The following is an 11109-nucleotide window of genomic DNA, read 5'->3' on the forward strand; positions in this document are numbered from 1 at the left end:
GTAACGTACAACTTACTGCGACTAAGTATGCCGAGAAATTGCAAATTAATAATTACAATTATCAAGAGTATTTACCGCAAATGCACGTCGATACACGCGCTTTCTACGAGTAGTATCATATGGAATTCCCAAATACAAGGATCTGCATAGTTGTCAGATATTCATTGTATGCATAGAGTGACTGATGCTTAATAGAATTGATACAATTCGCTTTTTGTCTAAAATATATCGCTTTTTCTTGGGATATATTCTGAAAATGGGGGAAATTCAGAGGCTAATTTGTGGAACAATAAGTGTCCGTCGCGTGTACCGGATACGACAAAGAAGTGTCACAGGGCTCCTGCTATTACGTTAGTGAATAATAGTTTACTACAATTCTTAAACGTTCATTTTGATATTCGAATATTCGATCGAAAGAATTACCGAATATTCGAATATCAATTTTTCCATCCGTTCTCATCCCTACTTAATACACATAGGTTTGAATAATGCTTACCATCTTTTGTGCAAATGCTGAACAAACGTGCAAAACTCGCATTCAATCGTTACGAATGTAACAATGTATAGTGCTATATCGTAGCGACCCTTTACTCGTATAAAAGCACGCTTTCTTGTATAAAACCGTTGTAAATGTTCCTGAAAGTCGTAGAGAGATTGAATCAGTGTCCTTCTTATATCGAAAAAACATGTGAAAAATCGCGTCTTAATTATCCGACACAGTAACAAACATTTGAACCAAACGTTTGAATGAATTCGCGACCACTCTTGGCTATTTTGCAAATGTCCTGACAGTTGACAGGTGTCTTATTTTACGAATCACGCCACTTACTCGTTTATTTTCGCCCTTTATCGTATGTTCTAGAAAAGCCACTGTCAAGTCATTGCAAAAAAAACACAACAATGCGGTTTAACATACGGCGGTATATAAAACATTTGGCGGCATAGTGTTAGGAGTTCTCGCGGTTTCACTTTGACCTTTCTTTGTCGGTTTATGTACGACTGTGCGAGAGTTGTTCGACTACAGTACACGTTTAGGAAGGATTATTATATACTTCCGTCTAAAGTAGTGGCATCGTTTCTAGGCATTGATTTCCAAATGCAGATTGGACCGTGATAACTTATATTAAACCGCATACTTTTTAAATGAGTCTTTCTTTGGTATTTTTAAAGATTGTATTAGCATATCATATAGCATAACATAATCGTACATAACTCAACAAAACTCGTTTATTCTTTTTCATATCGTACAAAAACCTTAAATTTCCACTAGCTGGTTTCGGTAGTATTATCGTTTCCATAGATGTCGAAGACTGTCGTAAAAGTCTCGTATATATGGCCCTAAACAGTTGAAAGATGCCGTTACGTAGAACATTCATACATACGTTATAAACAAACTTTGCGCCGACAATAATAATTATTGTCACCCAGGGTGATTTTTGTAAGGTTTATATTGCCGTTTATTTCGTGTGAAATGTCGTGACAGTGTGACTGGGGTATAACAAATCGAGCATTTTTTTCTATCCAAACTCTAGATGTTTTTCATGTTAATGTTTACCAATTTTTATTATGTCTGCCCAATAAAATTCTTCGACTTGCAGGCAGTGAAATAACTTTCCGCGCCTATGGAATCACGTGTATATTCGTCCTGATTGCTTTCATCGGGGTCGGTGTGTATCTCCGTCGTCAAGGCGTCTCCATGGAGAGTCACATTCCCCACGAGACTCTCGAGGACCAGGCGATGACCTTTAACCCGCATGGCGTGCCTTCCGGTATGGCACGTGACCTCTCCAGCAACAAACTTAAACAGCTAGATGGTAAATTGGAAGGAGCTTTTTTATATCATTCGTTTGAAAAATATGAAAATACTTCTTTAGCAATTGTAAAGATGCACTTACAGCGATGAAACTGCTATTGGTTTGACGAACTGCCCTAATTAAACTATTAACATACGATTGGAATATTTTGTGTTCTTCCGAAGATCTCGATTTATAAATATATGTTGGTGCAGTGAAATATTTTATTCTATTATAACCAATGTTATCATAAATTGAGTTGGTCTTATTTGAAAATGGTTTTAATTTCAGCAGAGCCAGTAAAAAGCTATGGGTCAACCCTTGGATCCGATTTGAAAAGCGATGAAGGTAAGCTGTTATATACCTTATTAATGGAATAGAAAATGCACCTTTCATTGAATAAAGTATTAACATCACTGTCGTTGCCAGACACATTAAAGTAGGATTTTGCCATATATACCGATATTTATGATTAGCTATATGATATATACGTTATTTGAAAGAGTTATTATGTCTCATATGCGTTATTTATAATTCCCAGGCACTCAGCCTGCAGAACAGCCGGTGGAGGACTTTAATCCTCGTGCTGATTATGGCTACGAGTATAACGCCAAGGTGGAAAAGGTGAAGGCAATCGATCCTCGCAATGCCGATACACGCACCGAGGACTCCATCAACCATAAAAGAGGACGGACGGAGAAACAAGTAGATGACACCGACGGATTTGGTCGTCAACACAAGAAACGTGATGATCGCCAACCGCTGACGTCAGAACGTGACGTCACAGATAACCAACCCGAAGTGAAATCCGAGATTGAGCCACATCACGCGAGAACGCATGAAGCTCCACGACGTCACAGTCTTGAACACTCGGAACCGCGAACGGAGCGTCGGGAGCGACGGAGGCGCCAAAGTGGCGATATAGAGGGTCTGCGAGAACGAGAGGATTACTCGGGTCAAAGGTACCGACAGTTTTGGGTGTATGCTTTACCGAATACAACTTATAATGATGAGCTATTGGTATATGCCAATTATAGATCGCTAAACATAAGGATACCGGGTACACGTATTATTTGAGATAGGGTCAATTATCTATTGGTACTTCCCGTAAACATAAGACATATAATTACAAGTGTAAAAAGTTTTAAGACCGTGCAATTTATGTTTCGCTTCTTGCAAAATACACTGCGATTTTCGGTAAGAAAATCATACTTTATAAGCCATTTTATAAAGTGGTTTATATTTGCGAGACATACTATTATTATAATTTTCATCATTGTATGTTTGCCTTGGAGGTTGGAGATATCGCAACTTAAATTAGTTTAATTAGTTTAGTGTAACCGCACATTGTAAAATACAACATAACCTCTGTAATAAAATAGCCTTGTTTTGGATGCGCAGCAGCGAAAACTTTTCAGAGAAGTTTTACAAATTTATTTTATCAACCGCGAACCACCCCTCGACCCTCCATACTTTTTATATGGTTCAATTACCATACATTTTATTTAGGGGCGATTGCCGTCCAACTTTGTGATCGTTTTAAACTTTACAAACCTTTTTCTAATTTGGAACTTAAAAAATAAATCCATCTGGCATAATCTATATCTGCCAGACATTTTCAACCATGAACCGTTTATAACATGTAATGTATTTTCATATTTTTACAGATTACATGTAACGACATAGTAATGTTAATTTCCGCTTTACTTTGTTTATATTGACAATTTAAACATAGCATTTATGAATTGGACGCTTTACTACATGATCGGCATGTTATCGTTCGAGATTCCGTTAACATTGCCACTTTTTGAAATATTTTCTTCTCAAAGACATAGATCTTAAATCCAGGGATTGACATTATGCAGTCGGAGTCAAATGCACTGCCACTTGAACAAACCTTTAAAGATGCACTTTTGCTCCCAAATAAGATTTACCACAATTAATACAATTGTTTAGATATACCAGAAAACATGAATAAATCAAACAATGATTCTTATGAAGGATTCCGAGTTTAATTTGAAAGAAAGGCGCAGAAAACACGGTATTTTTACCTTATGAGACGATAGTAGATCACTGTAAATATTTTAACATTGACCAATCATTTAATATTTTTGGGTTTTGTGCTATCAAATACTCGGTTACAATCTTGTTATCAGTAATCAATATTTTCCATAAATGCATTTTTTAGTAAGTAGTTAAAGATTTATCACTCAAAATTTATGTTTATTTTTATACATGTGTATTTATTGAGTTTGAATATGAGTGTCACTTTAAGTAAAGCAGTTCCAAAATGAGGTCTGATGCTTTGCTTGCAGAGAATCGCGTCGCTATGGAGACGAGCATCGTGACACCGGGCACCACGAGTCCCGTGGCCACCATGGTGGGAAGCGTCACAGCAGACAGAGGCAATCCATGGAGTCTCAACCATTTGAAGATGTGCGTATTTATTTAGCGACTTTACTTTTGTAAATTGCGAAAGGAATATATCCGAAGTATATTTTCTGAACGAATGTGTCTGCAGATGAAACATGATAAAATGTTTTTATCTCATTATAAAAAGTAAAACATATCTAAGAACAAACACGGTCGTATTCAATTCTGCTGAGGTAACATCTACGCGATACCAAATGGTGCCATTGGATACATAGTGTCTTATTAAAGTATTCCATTTTACGTTTAAACGTGTCTTTTAAATGATTTAACACGTGAGTCATATATCTAAAAAAGTTTTAAGTACTTTTTTTGATTTGGGAGGTTTTATTCGAATAGCGCCACGTGAAATCCTAAGATGCAAACATCCACCCAATTGAAATATTACCTATCTACCTCACGAACAAAATAATACTGTAACAGAACTATAACCCCGTTTTTTCTATCCTATAGTTACATTGTTACATGATATTAAAATTGTGTGTCTCAAACACGTTTTTCCCTTCTAGTTTGACCCTAATCCAAGGGAGAAGATTGTGTTCGAACAACTGCCGGACATCACGTCACGTCCACAACGTCGACGTTATTCACGTGACGAGGAGTATGACAATCGCCAAAATGACCCGTATGGACAATATTAACGATAGAGAAATTAGGAATATTGTAATTAAATGAGTATTACACATGCTTCGTAGAACTGTACTAAACGCATAGTATGTTTTGTCGGATTACTCACTATGAATGTTCCATACAATGCTGATCGCCACTTTACCCTTTAAAATGTTTTAGCATAGTCCAGGGGCCGTATTCAATAAGCAACATAGATTGAACTTAAAATCAAGATTAGAAACTAAGTGCTTTGATTGGTCTGTATATTAAGCTGACCAATGGACGGAATGGAATCACTGGCATGTCTTAGGATAGGGATAAGATAAATAATGAATACTGGCCCGGCAAACTTGCCGCGAGGGTGATTTTGTCCCCGTTGTTAATAAATTTGATTCACGACAATAGTATTTTACACAACTTGATTTCCTCTCAAACAACATGGCACCAGGGGCTGTATTCAATAAGCAACTTGGATTGAACTTAAAATCAAGATTAGAAACTGAGGTGTTTTGATTGGCCTGTATATTTAGCTGACCAATAAGCTGAATGGAATGCACTGAGGCATGCCTAAGGATAAGGATAAGATCAATATTGAATACTGGTCCTGGTAACCTTGCCGCGAGGTTGGTTTTGGCCCTGATATTTATGAATTTGATTCACGACAATAATAGTCAACACAACTTGATTTACCTCTCAAACAACATGTTTAAAATTATAAACATGACGCGAACGTCAAAATAAACAAAACATGAATAAAGACAGATCAACAAATACTGTTGTTTCTGTTTGGGAATGGTCAGCGGAACTGGTATTTATAATATAACTAAAGTTAGTTCATAATTTAAGTCCATGCCTTTTTTTTTCATAGAATATTTGTATAATTTGTATTTTTTTTCAATAATGTCAATGGAAATAAAGTAGTTCAAAAAAGTATTAAGTTCGTATATGATATGACCACTGACATATTTAGGGCCGAATTCAGAACAACCACTCTCACACACACTCAATGAGTTAACCCTCTGTAATCACATAGCAGTTCTGATATAAGAGAGGCGTGTAAATACTAACATATCACTTAATGAATACCGATATTCGAACACAAAGTAATGTTATAAATCAATAAGTGACACCGATTTGCACTAAGGTAGCTGTGCAAGTTGCCCACTACAAATGTGCATGTTCTTACTGATATTGATGTTGTACTTAAAGTGAATAGTGACAATACTCGTAGTATTTATTAGATTTATTAAAATATATTGTACCTAAATATATCGACTGTATAAAGCGACTAGTTTACATATTTTATGTCAGCAACAATTCCTTTTAAACTTTGTTTAAATCAAATATTGTATTTACTTAAAAGCTGCACTTTCACAGATTGAACGTTTTGACAACTTTTTTTTATTTTTTTGTCTTGGAACGAGCCTATTTTTGCGAAAATACTTGAAAACCAGTTATATAAGATTGCTGGCATTAAATCAGATCGCAGATTTTTATATTTGAGTTTAAAAATTGATGTTTTATGCGTTTTTCTTAAACCGTTATGAAAGGTTTAAGCCATAAAACATTAATTTTCGAACGGAAATATGAAAATCTACGATCTGATTTTTGTCAACAATCTTATATCACTGGTTTGCAGATATTTACGCAAAAAATTGCTCTTTCCAAGACAAAAAATGAAAAAAGAGTTGCAATGGTATATCTGTTAGAGTGCAGCTTTAATGAACACACAACTAACAGCAATAAGCCGATACCATTTCACATTATTTTCTGCTCATTCAAATTTAGCTTATCTAACGCTTTTCGGCAAAATAGAGCATTATTTGTCATAATTTTTTTTAACGATAGAGTTCTAATGTGAACATTTGATGATTTTTAATCATAAAAATAGCATTTGTTTACCTTTGACATTAACGTTTTTTTATGTCCGACCTTATATCAATATGTGAACAAGTCCCTTTAGTCTAGATGCGTTATGTCTTAGTATTTCTAGGCATAGAACCATCATAACCTTGTGCATAACAACGTTTTGTAGTTCGTTGTTTTGTTTTGTTGTTTTTAAATTGTTATGTTTTACTGATTTTCGTTTTGTATCTATATGAAACATTAATTTAAACGAAACTGTAATAAAAAGCTATGAAAAACGAAAAAGGTTATATGTTTATTTAATGTGGTGTCAGTTTTATTTGAATCAGTGTGTGAATGAGAGTGCTCGGATTTGGGTGTTGAACGGTATAATATAAGAATTGAAATGAACTGTCAGGGTATTCAATTTGTACAAAGTCAGTTTGTTCGACACTATGATATGTTGCTCTTTTGTTTCGTAAACTTGCAAATATTGGATTTTAGATTCTTTATCTTAAAAGGGCACATATGAATGGTCAAGCCTTCAGATGTTGGTTAATATGCACGCATGCACGCACACACGCACGCACGCACGCACCCATGCACGCACATACACACCCACACACACACAAACTACCACTCACACCACCACGCGCACGTGCACGCACACTTTATTTGCATTTTAGACTACGCGGACTTCTGCATTATCATTTCATATGGTTTCGAGCCTTTAGATGACGATGCACTTGAAATGTTAGATAATGTTATCGAAGTGGCCCACGATTGTTTCGAAAATTCTTAAGTACTTTCTTATGTGTATGCCTTAATCCAGTGTATAAACGAACAGAATTTATCTCTGCAGATCTTTAGTTCTGATTTCGTTTTAGGTTTTTTAAAAATTAAGAAGAGAAAATGATGCTTCTTACTAATGAAAATCAGTTTTAAAACGTAAACCAATCGGTAATAAATTTTGAGTTATCACCAAAGTACATTTCGTGCTCTTTTAATAAAATTCTGTGAAATAGTGACCAAATATTTATCTCAACATAATTTATGGGGTAACGCGTTTTTTTTAAGAATCTAAACATTTAGATTTCAAACAATGCCAGGCTGTTCGTGGATTATTTAATTAAATAAAATGGCGTAATTTTTCGAGTATTTTTTGAAAAACTGGGGCATGATGTTTGGTGTTACTATTACCATCTTATAAAATAGATTGCATTAAAGCATGTTTACAAGCCTACTATTCGATGACAGATAAAACCATGGGAGAGTCAATGACAGCAGATATAAACAGCAAATGTAAACCACTTCCTACAACTACTCACAAAAATATCCGGGTTCGCATCATGCCATTGAATGAAGATAACATATTTTCGTTGTCATTATTGTTATACAAGATCCGTGTTTATTAAACTCAGGTTAATCTGAAACACATTGTACATGTTGAGTTATTATTTTCCGGTACATTGCATTTGGAACAGAAAGTGGCACAGTTGTTATTCATTTTTCATTTTATTTCCTTTTTCAATTGAAGGTTCTACCAATGAAACTCAGAGAGCCTTTATGATAACGATTTAGTTGGAACGATAACACACATCTCATATGAAGGCATTTCATTTTGAACAACATGGCACTGAATAATAGTCTTTTAGTTCTTGCATTGCTTATTGTACAGGCAAATATCTCTATGAGCTTCTTTAAATGTGGACCTGACCTAAAATGTTCGTGCATGCCGTCAGAAATGGCTGAAATGGATTGTAAAGGAAGAAGAGTAAACCTTCGCCAGGTTTATGAAAGCATTGCGCTTACATACCCAACTGTTTCGGATCTTAATATTGCACGAAAAAACATTGGCAACTTTAATGCCGAAGATTTGAACCACTGTCGAAACATCAGTAGTATTACAACCAGATCTCGTCTCTGCGTAGTGGTGTCTTAAAGGATTTTCGGAATATATTGACACTGGATTTGAGCGATAACGTGCTCGACATTTACAACAAAACGGCGTTTGACCCAAGTGTGCTACCATCATCTCTGAGAATCCTCAAACTCTTTGGCAATTTTCGAGAGGATAGCAAGCTTGAAAAAGGCTATGCCTACCCAAACTTTTCAAATTTACGTAATCTTGCGATGTTGCAGATGGATGGCGTTGTAACCGATTTCGACATAGACTATGAAAACAGTGGTGTCAGAAATTTAACTCTATCATCAAAAGGACCTCTGGGGTTCTGCTCCATAAAAGAAATTTTCCCGACCACGTTTCACTCGCTTGTAAACGTGCGTGTTCTAGATGTATCCTCGTGCAGAATTGAAAATATTTACAGAGATGCCTTCAAACACATGAAGAGTCTTGAAATTCTGGACCTTTCTTTGAACAGACGTCTTGGATTTAGCTCCCTGATGAATGTTTCATATTCGCTCCAGTTTACAAATATCCAATTTCTGAATTACTCACGGGTTTATACTTCATTTGGCCTTGGAACAATACTCTTGAGCAGAGATATATGCTACCTACGGAATACTTCTCTGAAAGCAATCGCCTTTGATGACAACAGGATAGAACAGAACACGAATTTGTTACTTCCTGAGCACCTTGAAACAATTTATGCACAAGAAAACAAATTCTCTTTTGGAGTATACCTGCTTCAGTTGGGTTGCATGGAAAACATGATACATATCCATGCAAATAACCAGAACAAGATGCATACACCTATTTGATACCTTGCGGAACCAAAACCTAAAAACGACAACGATCGAAGCCGGGATTCAGAAAGTCAATTCATGACGGAAGACAGTTTGAAGTCCATTGCGAAAGATATTCCCAATTGTTCGTACTTCTCAACACATGCAACCGTTACAGATATTGTTCCACATTTTCCAAAATCACTCAAAAACATTTATTTATCTGGCTGCAACATGGCACACAGCGTTGACAATACACAAATGCATATTTATCCATCAAATAACTCACTTGAAGTATTGGATTTTCCAAGAAACGCTTTCAATTCTTTGAACAGCAGGATTGGGCCATTTCCAAATCTAAAGTTTCTGTCACTCTCCCGTTCCTATTGTTCATTTATCAGTTCAGACTTTTTGTCGACAAACAAACTTGAAAACCTTCAGCTTGATCAGAATTATTTAGGAGGAATGTTTGCACATCAGGAAGGAAGAGACACGTTTGAATATCTAACAAATTTGAAAACACTAAATCTTTCGACCAACCACATAACACGCTTACAAAAGCATATCTTTAGTCATCTCAGAAATGTACAAGAAATTGATTTAAGCAGTAACAACATTGAAATGTTTGACGTCCATGTGAAGTCTTTGACAAATCTGCTTCATTTGAACCTTCGAAATAACGCAGTTTCTAAACTGGATCATAAAATAAGACAACTTCTTAAAGACAATTCAAAGCGAAACAAGATGAATTTTACTCTGCATTTGCGAAACAATTCAATCGAATACAGTTGTAGCAATCAGAAGTTTTTGTACTGGTTGCTTGATCATAAAGAAATGTTGCAAGGTTTCGATGAGATGGTTTTCTATAGGTTAAATGGAAGCTCGGTAGATTCAAATGCATTTCTGCGCGAAGTACCCCACTTGCTTTCACAATGTAAATCATATATCGTTGCGATTGTATTGTTCGCGTTTGGCGTTTTGTCAGCCTGTGCAATTATGTTTGGAGGCATTTTGTACAAAAAGAGATGGAAAATACGGTATTGGTTCGACATGACAAAGCAAAATTATTTTGGTTACCGCCGACTCGTAAACGACTATGAAACTGAAAATTACCGATACGATGCATTTATATCTTATTCAGACCATGATTTACATTTTATTCGAGACGAAATTATACCAAGGCTGGAGGACAGAGGGATGAAGCTGTGTGTCCATGAACGGGACTTTCTACCTGGCATATCGATATGGGACAACATAGTGGATGCGATACGCACTAGCAAGAAAACGGTAGTGATTCTCTTTAAAACATTTGTTAAGAAGCAGTGGTGCATATTTGAATTCAACAAGAATGGAAAGTATTGACAAGCGTCTATTGTTGAATTCTTAACTTCAATACGTTTTTAATGGTTTCATAGACGCTTTTATATCTTTCTTCAGCTGATTATTATGTTGAAGTGGATGCTTTTTCACCTTATTTTGAACCATTCCTTTAGATCGTCCAAATCCATTACTAAACTATAAGGTTTTAACCCTTTAATTACCCGTTATTGCAAATAATTGCCAAGGACATGTGCACTGCTTGAAACCAACGGACCGGTGTGCACACATCGTAAGTGTAATATGAAATATCACTGCCTGAATCTGTATTGTTAGTATGAATAATAGGATAAGTCGAAAACTGTTGTTGAATTCTTTATTACGTTTTTAATGGTTTCATAGACGCTTTTGTTTTCTTCTTCAGCTGGTA

The 11109-nt window shown here is 35.7% G+C and overlaps 2 protein-coding genes across 2 annotated transcripts in view; both read left to right on the top strand.

The window, feature by feature from the left end:
- Positions 1-6243, top strand: part of LOC128241532 (major facilitator superfamily domain-containing protein 6-like) — a 25631-nt gene extending 19388 nt beyond the window's left edge. Inside the window, exons 6-10 of the mRNA XM_052958503.1 lie at positions 1599-1814; positions 2085-2141; positions 2335-2755; positions 4109-4229; positions 4733-6243. Coding sequence (XP_052814463.1) covers positions 1599-1814; positions 2085-2141; positions 2335-2755; positions 4109-4229; positions 4733-4864 — 947 coding nt within the window. The 3' untranslated portion in view covers positions 4865-6243. The remainder of the gene's footprint in view (positions 1-1598; positions 1815-2084; positions 2142-2334; positions 2756-4108; positions 4230-4732) is intronic.
- LOC128241151 (toll-like receptor 4) lies at positions 6003-10724 on the top strand. The gene is made up of 4 exons (XM_052958120.1): positions 6003-6028; positions 6985-7002; positions 8609-9314; positions 10386-10724. Exons 1-4 carry the CDS (start codon positions 6003-6005, stop codon positions 10722-10724), a joined length of 1089 nt encoding a protein of 362 aa, XP_052814080.1.
- Positions 10725-11109: the final 385 nt, after the last annotated feature.

The sequence above is a fragment of the Mya arenaria genome, chromosome 7 (assembly GCF_026914265.1).
Source record: "Mya arenaria isolate MELC-2E11 chromosome 7, ASM2691426v1".
Lineage (NCBI taxonomy): Eukaryota > Metazoa > Mollusca > Bivalvia > Myida > Myidae > Mya > Mya arenaria.